At 44.2% G+C, this 15,006-nt stretch overlaps 1 protein-coding gene across 2 annotated transcripts in view; it reads left to right on the plus strand.

Moving 5' to 3' along the window:
• The window catches only part of Cacna2d3 (calcium voltage-gated channel auxiliary subunit alpha2delta 3), an 844,638-nt gene that overhangs the window by 402,519 nt on the left and 427,113 nt on the right, over positions 1–15,006 (plus strand). For both annotated transcript variants that reach the window (XM_052733778.1, XM_052733779.1), the window contains exon 9: positions 6,412–6,486. In XM_052733778.1, coding sequence (XP_052589738.1) covers positions 6,412–6,486 — 75 coding nt within the window. The remainder of the gene's footprint in view (positions 1–6,411; positions 6,487–15,006) is intronic.

Below are 15,006 nucleotides of genomic sequence, written 5' to 3' on the forward strand. Positions count from 1 at the left end.
TGCTAGTCTTTTAATTTTATACTTGAATTTTTCTTCAGCTTTGTGTCATTAGTGAGTTTCCCTCCATTTTTTCCTTCTTGCCCTTTTTGCTATTGTGATCAGTGGGTCTAATGGACATTGATGTGTGCTTGGTGTTAGGTGCTGGGCTGCTGTAGAAGAAAGGCACCTGCCTCAATAACCCTGAAATACTAGACAGTATGTGACTATCTAGTGGGGAAGCCCAGGAACAGTTGCTCAGGGTACAGTGAAACCAGCACCTTGTGGGAGGGAGCCTGGCAGGGACAGAGATCGAGCATGCAACCCATGGGTGACAGTCTTAGAACTGGCAGGTATTTGAAGTGATATAGACATTGCCCACGGGTTGGGTCAGGGATGGAAGGAGGAAGGAGTTTATTGAGAAAGTAAGTGCCATTTTCAGGTTGTGAGACACCCACCCACACCCACACTTCGGCAGAGAACTGACTGTATCTGGAACTTATTGGGATGGGGAGGATATAGGGGAAACAGGGCCAGGATGGTGCTGGGAAAAAGAATCGGACTGCATTGAGAGAGTCAGGCCATATCACACAAATCCAGTCAGCTATGTGTCATCATGTGGAGTCTCAGCTTCCAGGATGATATGGGAGACCTTTCTGGAAGCCTCTCCCCTCTTACTGTGTCTTCCCTCATCCCAGTGTCTAGGCAACTGATAGTCTATCCCATCAAGTCAGAAAGATGTATTGTTCTCTTGCATCAAGTTGGACTTCTGACATGAAGCTCAGGAACCTTAGCATCATCTAGAACCCAAAGAGAAGCTGGCCTCTGGCCATCCCTCAGGCTGTGGTGTGCACAAGCCCACAGAGGATATGATTCCTACTACATGGCCATCTCCTTGTTCTCAGAATCTCCCCAAGAGTGTTCTGGCCATTCAAGGATTGAGATTACAGCTTGGCTTTCCTAAGAGCCTTCTTTCTGAGAATTGTACTGTGCCTATGGACAAGGAGAGATGGGAAAGGCTTACGGAGACTGAACAGAAGGAAGGAGAAGACACGTAGTGATATGCTTGTTGCTGCCTGGCCATGCTTGACTGAGAGAGGGACATGGTTGATTGCTGGTTGATTGAGAGAAGGACATGGTCTCTCAACAAGAGAGCACAATATTAAGACATAGTCTCGTGAAGATCATGGTGGCCTGATTTGTGTTCAGAAGGACCCTTTCAGTGTGAGAGATAAGCACTTTTTATCATGAAAAAGAAAAGCATAGACATGAATATGCTCATTTACAATGAAAAGGCAAGAAAAGTTGTTTATGATCTTTCAGTGGTGGTGGTCATGAGCAGACTGAGCCGGTGTTCACATGCCTGGCACATAGTAGGCTAGCAGTTAACATTCAGGGAGCAAATGGGGGAATGAAGACTTCTGTGGTAGACACCTTTCTGGGAAGGATCTGGCAATGCCTTATCTCCTAGTTTGCTAGAGACCTGGGTCGCTGGAAGGGCTCAGAGTATGGTGTGGAGTGAGAAGCAGAACTCCAGGTTCCTGTCTTTGGCATTTAGTTGGTCGTTTGTGTCCAGTGGAGCAGTACTGTGTCTCCCAGAAATGTGTCTACAACGTTCTTCAGAGGAAACCAAGACGTACGGCTCCTGCTCCCAAGAGCAGTCCTGTTCCACTGCCAGCTCCTCTCCCTTTCTCCTTATCCCGTCTGTCAGTCTACCACTGTGTCCACACGTTGCATCCCCATACCTACCTCCTTCCTCTTCTCTACACTGAACATGCACATTTGGTTGCTTGTCTCTTCTTCTTTCATGCCAAGACCTTGAGCATGCTTATTCATCCTCACAGTGAGCCTCTGGCAGGGACAGCGACTCCAGGTTTCTCCAAGTCAGACTCTGTGACTCATGGAGCTGCAAAACCTTGGCCTAGTGACCCAACTTGTGTATGGCAAAACCAGGGACTATTGGTGTGAACCCAAAGAGTAAGCCACAAGGAAATAAGAAGGAAGGAGAAAGCTAACAGTGACTGAGACCTGTGGGTCATGTTTACCCATTCCTCAGCATGTGGCTGGCTTGCTAGGCTAGACCTCTTCTGGGCTCCCCAGGTTCTTTTGTTTTACCAAGAGCACTCCCCTAGCATCTGCAGGAAGGACTTGGTACTTTGGTGGGAGGGCATGGCTGAAGGCCTCTAGGGTGGATTCCTGGTCATAGGAGAAGCTAAAAGCAGAGTACAGAAGAAATTGCACCTCTGAGGGTGAATGGTGGCATCTTCTTTCTCCTTGGGCTACTAACATCAGCTTGGCCAAGTAGGAATGAAAGAGAGTTATTCATGGGCTATTGTGCCCTAAGGCTCGCAGTGACCACATCTTCAGTTATAAACTGATGTGACCACCTAACACCATTGATTCAAAAAACAGAAATGGAGGAGATACTGGAGTTGGGGAAACAACTCAGTCAGTAGAGCGCTTGCTGTTCAAGCATAAGGACCTGATTTCAGATCCCCAAGATGTGAGACCGAGGCACATGGCTTGCAAGTGTCTATAATGCTACTAAAGGGAGAGAGAGACACAGGAAAATCCCTTGAATTCATTGGCCAGCCAGTCTAACCAATCAATGTTCTCCAAGCTCAGTAAGAGACTTCTGTCTCAGTAAGTAAGGTGAAGAGTGATAGAGGAAGATACCTAATGTTAATCCCTGGCCTCTGCATACATGCACATACTTGTGCACACATGCACACATGTACACACCCACAAGAACATATCCATATACACTCCTTACATACACACACACATATACAATAAAAACAGCAAAGACATCTGGGGAGCATCCGTAAACATGTACCAGCTGAAAGGTATCCAAATGGGGAGCTGCTGGAGCTTAAGAAATGCATCCACGTGCATGGCATCCTTTGCAGTCCCTTGGGAGTTTGATGAGCTTGTGTGGCCAGTGGGCTTGTACCTCTCCTTTCTACACATGGCCACCCCCGCTCCCCGCAGTGATACAGACCAGATTGCTGGGCCCGGCTCAGTCCTGATGTTGTCAGGGGAAATTAGGGAACTGCAAGCTTGGATGATGCCACTAACAAGCTGGCTGGGGTTCAGAAGAATACATTCCTCTACTGTGGGTGCAGTGTGCGCAGTGACAGTGAGCCTGGTTCTGATTACTATATATGTACCTCCCTGATGAGGACAAAATTTCCTGGTCTTCTTTGCTTTTAAACCCCTCCTCAGCCACCTCCCCCAGCACCTGCCTGCCTCTGTATTAGCAAAGGGCATTCGTTGAGCTATGTCACCTCCCTGCATCTCCACAGGTCTACTTTGATGGTTACCATAAGATGAGTTAGGTATAAGGATGTGGAATCAGTGAGGTTTAGCCCCACAGTGTACATAGCAGCATGGGACTTGGTGCCAGCTGTCCTAACACTAATCTTGGACTCTACAACCATAGGAGTTGCCTTTGAAAGTGTGTGTTAGGAAGAGTGTCAGTGAAACAAGGTGATAGCTCCATCAGTAATGTGCTTGTCCCACAAGCCCCAGGACCTGAGTTCAAATTCCCAGAATCCATGTAAAGCCAGGTATGACAACACACTTCTATTTTTCTGGTGCTTCTGTGGAAAGATGATGGTAGAGACAAGAGAATCTCTACAAATTCCTGTGCAGGCTATAGTAGGATATGCAGTGGTGAGTGACAGGACTTCAATTTAGATTAAAAAAGTGAAGGCCAACGTTCAAGGTTGTCATCTGACCTCTACATATGACTGTGACATGCATGTGTACCTATATCAACCCCCACACACACACATACACACCATATATGCATTATATTTTAAAAGCAAGAACCAAACTGGGACTCTTAAGAGGGTCTGAGTTACAGAAGAGCTGAATAAAGGTTCAAAGGATGCTTCACTATGCAAGCATCTAATAACCTGATGGAAGCATCCAGAAGGAGGGCAGTTGAAGTCTTGGTCCTGTGGTTCAGAGGGCATCAGCGGCAGACCCATGCTGGCCCCCTCTCCTTGTTTTCTCTTCCTTTGTCTGTGCTTTCTCATCCTTTTGTGTCACCCCCTGACTGGGAAGTAGCCACTGCAACGGGACCAAAGCACCCTGGGGAGGAAGGAAGGGGCAGGTAGACACAGATGGATTTTCTTTCCATAACAGGAGAAAGTTTGAGAAAAATACACTAGAAACTTCCCTTCTGTCCCATTGGCTGCACATGGTTCACTGAGTAACCCTGGCAACAAAGGGATCTGGAAGCAAGTATTTAATAGAGCACAGCTGAAGAGCTGATTGGCTAAGACCAGTTGTGCTGGAAAGATATTGTTGCCCTGAACCAAGTTAGTCATCAGCAAGGGAGGTAAAGGAGAAAGGAATGGCTTTGTCCCCAGTGGCTTCCAGTAGACCTCCAAAGTACAGGAGAACCTTGGTAAAGACCTTCACGTCGATCTGTATACATGCTTCCTGAACCCAGAGGTGACTTCCCTTCTGGGGACCAAATGCCACACCCTGTTCCTCAGCAGCTAACTTCAGCATAGCAACCATCTATTTTTTATTTCTATTTAACATAACAAAAATATGCACAATATACATGCAGCTCTAAGAATCATTACAAAATGAACACATTACCCCCTTCAGCAAAAACATCCACCACCCTAAAGAAGTTATTCAGCAAAGAAAAATAGTCCTCGGTTAGATCCCTCACACTTGGTGGTAGGGAGCGGGGATGATGCACATTCATGTTTTCTCAATACTTCAGAGGACAAATGAGACTTTCCAGATGCATTTGCAAGACCAGAAGCAAAGGCTTAAGAGGGGCAGAAGTGAGCCTGATGGGAAGTGAAGGAGCCTCGGGGATGCAGAGGACCATGAAATCCTGAAACAAAGTGGCTGTGAGGTCAGCCCTTTTGGACATGAACCTGGACACTGCTCCCTACGTATTCACTGATGTCTTTTGCAGCTTATTTCCCCCAGTTTCCCTGTCTGTAAAGGGTGAACTATTGGACATACTTGAGGCTGAGTCAAACTACAAAGGAAGCTTGTCTGGAATTTGGATGAAGGCAGGGCTCCATAGCAGCTAACTAGCCAGAGCAGCAGCACCCTGCCCCACCCCTTAGGTAGCTTCTCTGCATGTTGTGAGGATGTGTCCACCCATTCTTGTAGCAGCTGCAGGTATATCCTTGCAAGTATCCAGAGTGAGTGTCCCAAGCTCATCCTTCATTTCACTCTGTGACTTGCTTGGCCTTCCCATGGTGCTTGCTGATCCCAGTCTAAAAGGTCAGATCCTCAGCCAGATTCTGTTCTAGAGTGGATGTGAGAGATGCTTCTAGTCTCTTCCCTCAGCAGCTCTGGGTTTACTTGGCTGTTAAATTGGAAATGCCATGGTGTTTTCACTGAATAAATGGATTGTGGCACTTCCTGTGGGCTTGGTAGCTCAGGCAACAATGTGTCTGCTACACAGTTGGTCTCAGCCAATCCCAGTATCAGGTGATCAGGTGGAGCAACTAAAGATGGGATTTCCCTGTGAGCTGGGTGCTCCTGGTGAAGGAAACTAGACGTTATATGGAATATACAGGAAAGAGGCTTTACTAAATGCCCCTCCTGCATCTGAGGTTCCTTCCCAGTGGGTATGGGACCGAACCAAACCAGAGGATGAGCCTGGGTCAGCCAGGGAAAGCAGAAGTCAGACAGAGGAGCTCCTGGCACTGTTGTCAGTGGTGAAGGTCAGAAGGAACAGATAAGACATGAGGCATGAGCAGAGAATATAGGCTGACAAGAACATAGCATGTCTTTGCTGTGGACTAATGAGTGAAGATACTTGAGTAGTCAGCCAGTCCAAATGCCCAGAGCCCATCAAAGCCCTTGGAAGGATCATGTACAGAGGACAAAAATTAAGGGTCATATCCTGGACTGCTAGGGACTCAAAGTGTTGGAGAGGACAGGTATTGGCAAAACCATATAGATGGTACCACTGTATAGGAGGAGTATCACCAAAACCTCTCCCACCCCCCGCCCCACCACACACACACCTTTCCAGGGTTAGTGAGAATATCAAAGTCACTCCTTTCCTCCATCATGTCTCCTCCACATGTGACCAACACGGGTATCTCTTGATTCTGTGAAGCTGAGGATGGAGCTGGACCTGGACCACCTGATCTGTCTGTTCCTTCACCATCATCACAGGCACGCCCAGGAAGCCTGTGCCACTGCTGTCTGCCCAGTCACTATTGAAAGATGCAGTAGGTGCAGCCAAGCTGTGCTCCAGCGCGGGCCCTTTAGGTTTCTCTCCAACAATGTCTGTCTTCAGCACTTGACTGCCATTGTCAGAATGAATGGAGCCTGGGATTTTGCTGACTTCCTGTGTGACTGTGGACCCTTTGACCATTCACTAGTACCCTTTGGGTTCCTCATTCATTGTTTCCTCTTGGTTGTTTCTACCCTTCGCAGTATAACGAGGAGCTTCACTACGTGGAACCCTGCCTGAATGGAACCCTGGTGCAAGCGGACAGGACCAATAAGGAGGTAGGGGCTGCCACTGGGCAGGGACCCCGGGGGTCTGGACATACCCTCGTCTCTGTTATTGTCACTGTTCACAAGAGTTCTATCTGAATTATTAAAATCTCATTGAGTGTAATTCACTGTGGGCATTGCAGCTTACTCCAGATTGTGGAATGTCGACTAAGAAGCACATGTAAAATCATGACAGCAAAACAATCATACTTTATTCAGCGGCCTGCTACTTCCAAATCCATTGAATTGGCTTTGCTTTCCTCTTGCCATAAGCAGATCTTGTGTGTGCTCAATGTCTCTGTTAATACCACAGAGAAAATATGGTTTTTAATGAGAGATCAAGAAAAATGGTTTCTCCTTTCTCGCTTGTTACAATGGATTGAAGCATCCTTGGGTAACTTTTAGGATAACTTGTCTTCAGTAAAGTGTAAGCTTCACAAGAGAGGACTGGTCTGTGGACCACTGTATCCTAAATGTTCCAAGAATGGCTCATCCCTTAAGTATTGTGGAATACAATGAAGATGTGTTGAAGGAAAACCTTAGGTGTGGGAGACCAGCTCCCACATTTATTTACTCCAGGGACTCTTGAGGAATGAGGCATAAGAGACTTAGATAGAAATATAGATGGGAGAGAAATAGAAACACAGGATAGCCTCAGGTGGGCCTGGATCCTTAACCACCGGCCCAGAACTTTATTCCAAAGGGCTTTTTATAACAGTGCCAAGGGGTGAGACAAAAGACCTCCCCCTTGCTAGATACAGCCAAGTGCAGACCCTTCCAAACACCTGGTACTCAGGCCCATGATCCAATCATCCTCTTATGCAGCCCTGCTGGGTAAGGCTATAGCTGGAGTTTTCTCCAGTCCTGCCCAGCACCTTGGACCCCACAACCGCTTATAAAATAATCACTCAGAAGCTTATGTTAACTAAACTGCTTGGCCATTAGCTCATGCCTACCACTGACTAGCTCTTCCACTTAAACTCAGCCCATTTCTATTAATCTGTGTGTCGCCACATGTTCCATGGCTTTCCCTGTTGCCTTTACATGCTGCTCCCTGAGCGGCAGGCTGGCGTCTCCTGACTCAGCCTTCCTGTTCTCAGAATTCTCTTCCTTGCTTGTCCCGCCTATACTTCCTGCCTGGCTACTGGCCAATCAGAATATTATTTATACAGAGCGATATACACAGCATAAAGCTACTAGGAAACCACTCTAGGCTCTAACACTTAGGAAATGCTATTGAAGATTCTATTAAAATTTGAGCCTTCTAGAAAATTTCTTATAACAGAATTCTATGATGCTACATCATTTTCCCTTGGGCAACTTTTTGATTTACCAATCCAACTATTATTACACCTCTGCCATGCCTCTTCCATAACACCCATGACAACTCAGACTAGTAAAGGTTTAGCTGCAGGCTTGTCGAACCTCACAGGACTCAGACGTGGCATTGCTCACATTCTTTGACTAGACTCCCTACTCAGGACTTCTCTCCTTCTGGAGAGCAGACCCCCATGAGGGGACAGAGGGCAATGGTCAAGGTGGGCTTCTGTGGAGCACTGGACAAATGCTACAGGGAAAAGCCTTGGCCCATGTGAAGAGAGAAATTGGTGTTACCTTAGAGGCAGGCAGGGGAAGCTCTTTGCTTAGGAATCTCTGAGGGAGAGAGCCTCAGAAGACCGGGAGAGATGCCTTCCAACTGGTACACAGAGCAGATAGCTTAGCTTTAGTTTGGGAGGGAAAAAAAATCACACACACACACACACACACACACACACACACACACACACACACGCACACACACACTCGTGCGCATGCACACAAAACTCCTTTATTTTTACAAGCAATAAATAAGGACAGAGCAGTTGAACATGCTTCCTGAGGATGTTCATTCGTATACAAATGACAAGCCTACAAGTTTCTCCAAGCAAGTTCCCTTTGTCTGCTGCCTAGATGAGGAGTCCACCCTTTTCTGATGCTTCAGTGTTTTTCTCAAACAGGTACCAGTGGGTGAAGTTTCCAATTTTAAAGAGAGAGAGGTATTTAAATGATCAAAGAATAGAGAACATTAGGAAATTTGAAAGTATCAAGTCTTGTTTACAGAAACAAGGACTGGGTGAGGAAATGGGGTAAGGATTTGTTTGAAATTGCCTTTAAATTTCTGGTTACAAAAAAAAGTAGAGTAGTTTTGAATATAAAAAAATAATCCAAATGTCTGATTCTGTGGTGTGAAAGAGCTATGCATCAATCAGGGGGCCTTCCTCAGAACACTGGAATGCTGTGTGTAACTCTAGTGAACAAGTGCAGGATAAGCCTGAAAGACATTCGGGAGAAGCTGAACTGACCAGGGGCTTTCTGACTTGAAAATATGGAGGTGATTTTTCCCTGGTTTCCTTACTGAGCAGCATTATTCCAAAATCTAACTTTCCATGCTTTCATTCAGTTCAGCAATAGGGGTAGCCAAAAAACAAACCACAAACAAGGAAAAATAAAGACAGTAGCAGCAACCAAACTTCCTAGAAACTCCAGTTTCTTCTGGTGACAAGACCACTGAAGACTTTTGTCACAGCAGCTTCTCCGCTCCAGCCAAGCAGAAAGTTCTTCCTTCTGTTAAATCAAAAAAATATTAGGAGGATCCAGAGACCCATGAAATATAAAATGCATAATGTCCACCATACAAACAAACAAACAACAAAAACCCCAACAAATTCCCATGGCATCTCGAGAACCAAAAATTCACAACATGGCTGAGAAAAGATAATCAGCAGAAGCCTGTGGTGACACAAATCGAATGCTGGAATTGCAAAGAGGTTTCTACTAACAGCTGGGAAGTCTCCTGAAAGAAATCAGACTAGCTGAGCAAAGGAGGACAGCTCCAAACTAGAGCCGAGTGGGAGCCAGGGAAGAGAAAAGTGCAATCACCATAAAAGACAAGCTTGCCAGCCAGTGTCAGCAAATGTGAGAGCAGATAGACTTAGTGAATTTCAGGATGGATTGACGGAGGTTTTCAGTCTTCACAACAGGAAAAAGCAGACTGAACCAAAATGAACTAGAGTCCCGGAGACAGGTCAAATCATAGCAAAAGAACATCCATAGCATCACAGTTCCAGGAGAGAATGGGACCAAATATATGTTTATACTGGTTGAAAAATCTCTCCACCTAGTAAAAGAAAAAAAAGCTTATATATTCAGAAGCTTAAAAAACCCAACTAGTTCATGTGTTTCCATTCGTTTGGCTATTTGTCCCTGTGCTCATTGCATGAGTTGGCTGTTTGAAACCTGGGCTTATGCTGGGTCACTTGGCTCGGCCTGGGAGGAGGGGACTGGACCTGCCTGGACTGAGTCTACCAGGTTGATCTCAGTCCTGGGGGAGGCTTTGCCCTGGAGGAGGTGGGAATGGGGGGTGGGCTGGGGAGAAGGTGAGGGGGGTGGGAGAGGGGGGAGAACAAGGGAATCCGTGGCTGATATGTAGAACTGAATTGTATTGCAAAAAACAAACAAACAAACAAACAAAAAAAAAAAAACAACTAGGATAAGTCCAAGTAAACCTGTGTCAAAGTATGTCATAATATAGTTAGAAAAATGTCTTGAAACAACCAGAGAGAAGGGATGTGTTGCTTGCATGAAATACTAATATGAGTGATAGCATGTTTCCCATGAAATCATGGGGGCAGAAAGAAGGGTAGTACTCTCAAGTACTAAATGAAAAGATTATCAAGTGGAGCTTGCAAAATGAAAAAAAGTAGGAATCAAGCAGAAACAAGATAATAATAAAGAACAGAAATCAACTAGTTTAGAAAACAGTAATGAAAAAAACAATGAAACTTAAACTTCCTCCTTTAAAAAGAGTCAGTAAAATTAATAAGTCTCTAGCAAAACCAACAAAAATAAAAAGAGAGAAGACAAGTCAAGAAATATTGGGAATGAAACAAGAGACCTCAGTACAGATCCTGAAACCATAAAAAAGACAATAAAAGAACATTATAGATAGCTTTGAGCTTATAAATTCAACAACTTATCAGAAGTTGTGTACATGTACCAAAATCAATCTAATAAAAATAGATAGCTTAAATAGTCCTATAACTACTAAGAGAAACTTAATTTATAGTTTAAAAGCCCTCCCCTCAAATAAATTTCTAGGCAAAGATGGTTTCATTAGCAATTGGTACCAAACAGTTTAGAGAGAAGGATTAATACCAATTTTATATAACATCCTATAACAAAATAGAAAAGGTGTCTTCTAGTTTTATCTCTGTTGCTGTGATGAAACTTTCTGACCAAAAGCAACTTAGGGGAAGAAATGACTTATTTTGGCTTAAAGTTACATTCTATCATTGAGACAAGTTGGGGAAGAAATTTGAATTAGAAACCATGAAGGGATACTGCTTGCTGGCTCATTCACAGATCCTTGTTTAGCTCAGGACTACCTGCCCAGGAAATAGTGCCCACTCACAGTGTGTTGAATCCTCCTACATCATTTAACAGTCAAGACAGTCCCCCACAGACATGCCCATAGGACAATCTGATCTAGGCAAGTCCTCAATTGGGACTTCCCTTTCAGATGATTCTAGACTGTGTCAAGTTGACAGTTAAAGCCAAATGGAGCATATAGAGAGATCACCCTTACCCTTAGAGGAGGGTAGAGTTTCTCTGATAAAACAAATAACAGTAGAGCAAAGAAAACATAAGACACCACCCAAGTAGACCTGACTCTGGATATGCAAGGCTGCTTCAACATCAGTGTCAAAGCAAACAGTGTAGTCTGCCATGTTTCTACAAAGCAAACATGTAGTCTTCAGTCAATAGGCTGAAGATGAGAAGATATGCTAGCCTAGCATTTGACGGGGAAAAAGCATTTGGTCAAAAACCTAAGACCCATTCATTTTTTTTTTTAAATAATACCTTAGCAAAGTGAGATGAGCTATAATTTTGTCATGTTTAAAAGGCTATTTATAAAAACCTCAGCTAACAATGACCTTGGTGAAAGTTTGACAGCTTGGCTTTGTTTAAAACTTTATTTGATATGCATAGCTGTTTTGTCTACATGTATTTCTGTGTACCACCTGAATGCCTTGAGGTTCACAGAGGCCAGAAGAGGGCATCAGATCCCCGGAGTTAGAGTTATAGATGGTTTTAGGCAACCATATAGGTGCTGGGAACTGAACCCAGGTCCTCTAGAAAAGCAGCCAGTGCATACAATTCCCAGAACTCGAGTTAAAGTTGAAAAGTCAGGTATGACATCATGTACTTTATAGTGTCAGTACTGGGATTGCATGAACAGGCAGAGCCCTGGGACTCATTGGCCAGACAGTCTCACTTAATTGGCAAGTTCCAGAAATAACTCAGTCTCCCCCATCTCCCCCATCTCTCTCTCTCTCTCTCTCTCTCTCTCTCTCTCCTCTCTCTCTCTCTCTCTCTCTCTCTGGAAGGGAAAGGAAGGAAAGGAAAGAGAGAGAGAGAGAGAGAGAGAGAGAGAGAGAGAGAGAGAGAGAGAGAGAGAGAGAGAGAAAAGGAAAGAAAGAGAGAGAGAGGAAGAAAAGAAAGAGAAAGGAAAGAAAAGAAAGAGACAGAAAGAGAGAGAGAGAAAGAAAGAAAGAAAGAAAGAAAGAAAGAAAGAAAGAAAGAAAGAAAGAAAGAAAAAGAAAGGAAGGTGAACAGTGCTTGAGAGGTGATAACTGGGGTCGTACTCTGGTCTCTACATGCATGTACATACCTGCAAACACCTGTGTACCTACATGTACACAAACATGCTTCTAGTACAAACCCAAAAGGGTGTAGGGAGAATAAATAGAGTCAACAAACTGCCCCCTATGAAGACAGTATTTAACAAGAGTTGACACTGGTGGAAAGGAGGCTAGACACAGAAATAAATGCAAGAGAACAGAGAACACAGACACGACACCCACACAAGTGTGCCCAGTTTGGTTTTGAAGACGTCACAAAGCAGTTCAGGGAAGGAAGGCTAGCCTTGATGATTAATGACAATGGAGCAATCCAACATCCATAAATAAAGCAATGAGAAATTAACCTTGACCTCAGGGTTACAGTTTACGAAACAATTCAAGTGGCTCAGAGACAATTTAGCTATGGCAGTCTCTAGAAGAACAAAGGCGAAGATTCAGGATCTAGGGCTAGGCAAAGAGTTTGCGGGCTTGGCGTGACAGAAGTTCTTCAGTCCTGTTAGAAAAGGACTGGTTGCAGTTTACTGCATAATGGCAAAAAGCTTCTTTACATGTTGAGAACTGTCTCAGAAGACCAAGTCTTAAGTTTCCATTATTATCTTAAGATATTTTAAAATTAAGGGGAACTCTGTCAGTCAATTTGACTGGCTTCCTGTTTCTGCCCTCCGTTCAGTGTGGGTCGCGTTCCTGCAGCACTCTCTGTCCGTATGCGACACACACACAGACCATTCATGAAAAGCAAAGGGTAAATTTACATATACTCACTTAACAGTAGCTTCCTAGGGATGGAATACTGTAATACTGTAATACCCTAAGCCTCCGACCTGATGTCTAGAGTCAGACCCTCTCCCAGGGGACCCATCGTGAGGGATAGGGATGGAGTGACCAGAAAGCAGACAGTCCAGTTGTGAATGCGATGGAGGTCTGTGTTGGGCAGATATGCCCATTTCCACAGGGAAAATGTTGTGCACTGAGTTTAGGGATAAGGGATATGTGGTTCCCAGAAGGGTGATTGAGTGGACAAGTGTATGAGGCACTTGTAAAAGGATTCTATCTAGGGGTTTTTGTTTTTTGTCATTTCAATAGACGATCTAGAAAACACTGACAATAAAAGCTTGGAATTCTTTGTGGTTTTACCCTGTTTATTTATCATGCATTATACAAAATGGTGAAAAATGTGGTACATTTAAATATAATCACGGTAATCAAAATGTGACAAGAGGAAACTGGCTAGTTTCACATTGGCATTTCTCTCTAGTCATTTCTGATCCAATGCCCTGTCTTGATGGCAGCGTTGAACCTTTTCCACATTCTTCTCATAATGGGAACGGAACATTGTCACCTGCCATGTTACCTGTGTAAAACGGGCAGTGTGAGCAGCAGTGGCAGTTCATTGATTTTGACCAGCGTGTTGAGATGCCTGTGCGAATGACCATGTGCTTCCTGAGAAGTTCTAGGGACAGTGGGATATCTGAGACTCTACCATGCCCCTCCACCTACTCCCCTGGCTTTTCATCCTATAACTGTTTTCCTGGTGGCCACTGAAGGTTCAGCTACCCAAAGTCATGAAGAGCTTCTCGGAGGTCATGTAAGGATGTGCTGTGTCCTTAATCCAGGGGCCTGAATCAGAACATGATCATTTAAATCAAAACACCATATGATAAAATTACTTCTAAAAAACGAGAAAAGGAATGTGGGGATCTTAGTGTGTCTTAAAAACAAGGCCAAGATGAGAATGGAAATGTTGGGTGGCTTTGATCAAAACTGGCTTCCCGTGATTTTTGCATAAAATAAATAGCCCACAGCTCAGCATCCCTGGACAGGGGTCTGGAGGTTCTCTTAAGTGGTCGGTTTTGTCTTCTGAAGGTGTGGTTTGCTGTCTGGGGAACATTTGGCTTTGCTGTTTTATATTCTAAATAACTGACTGGTGTTTTCTTTAAGGAAAAAGAAACCATGACAAATTGGGTGAGTCTGGAGTTCAAATATAGAATTCAAACAAGGAAATTCACATTGTAATCTACTTCAGACCTTCTGAACCATTCATCAGACCTTGAAATGAACCTCCCGTGGTCTCTGCGGGGAGCAGAGGGGGGATGCGAGGGAGGAAGGAGGGCGATATGGTTTTTCTCTGGTTTTATAATGAAGATGTCCTGAAATCCACCAAATTTCATGGTTCTGTTTAAGATTCACTTGTGAATTGGCTGTTGCGAAATCAGCCGATCTTAGAGACCCACGTGACTGCTATCTTCTTTGGCAGTTCTCATCTTTTCCCCTGGCATCAGAGACCCCAGGGCTCCTTGACCTAACAAAGGGACCCAGCAGAGTTGCTGGGTTTTCTATGGGACTGTTTCTTTCAGTCTGAGCTTGGTTGAAGGGGACAGTCAGGATGCGGAAAATCTCCAGCCTCCCACGGCCTTGGGAATATGCAGTATACAGTATACAGTGTTGTGAGGGTGAGGGGCATATGGATAAGTAGCTTTTCTGCGTATAAATACATGTTGCCTGGACAAATACAAAAGGGAATGAAGTTAGTTGAGGGAACAAATGATAACTCACTTTTATTAAATTAAAACTAGTAAAAAGTATAAGAATTGCATTACTTAGAAACACCATGAGGTAACTTATATAGAAAATAACAGATAACTTAGATAGAAAAACAAAGGAACAATTTGTATACAGTTGTATAGAAATGCTAGATCTGATCATTTAATATTCAATGTATATATTTAATAAAAACAGCTACAAACATAAAGTACACACACAAACACACACACATACACACACACACACACACACACACACACACACACACACACACACACACACGTGGTTGGGGAGGGAGAAAGAGAAATAG

Source organism: Peromyscus californicus, unplaced genomic scaffold, assembly GCF_007827085.1.
Source record: "Peromyscus californicus insignis strain IS unplaced genomic scaffold, ASM782708v3 Scaffold_12__1_contigs__length_115047231, whole genome shotgun sequence".
Classification (NCBI taxonomy): Eukaryota; Metazoa; Chordata; class Mammalia; order Rodentia; family Cricetidae; genus Peromyscus; species Peromyscus californicus.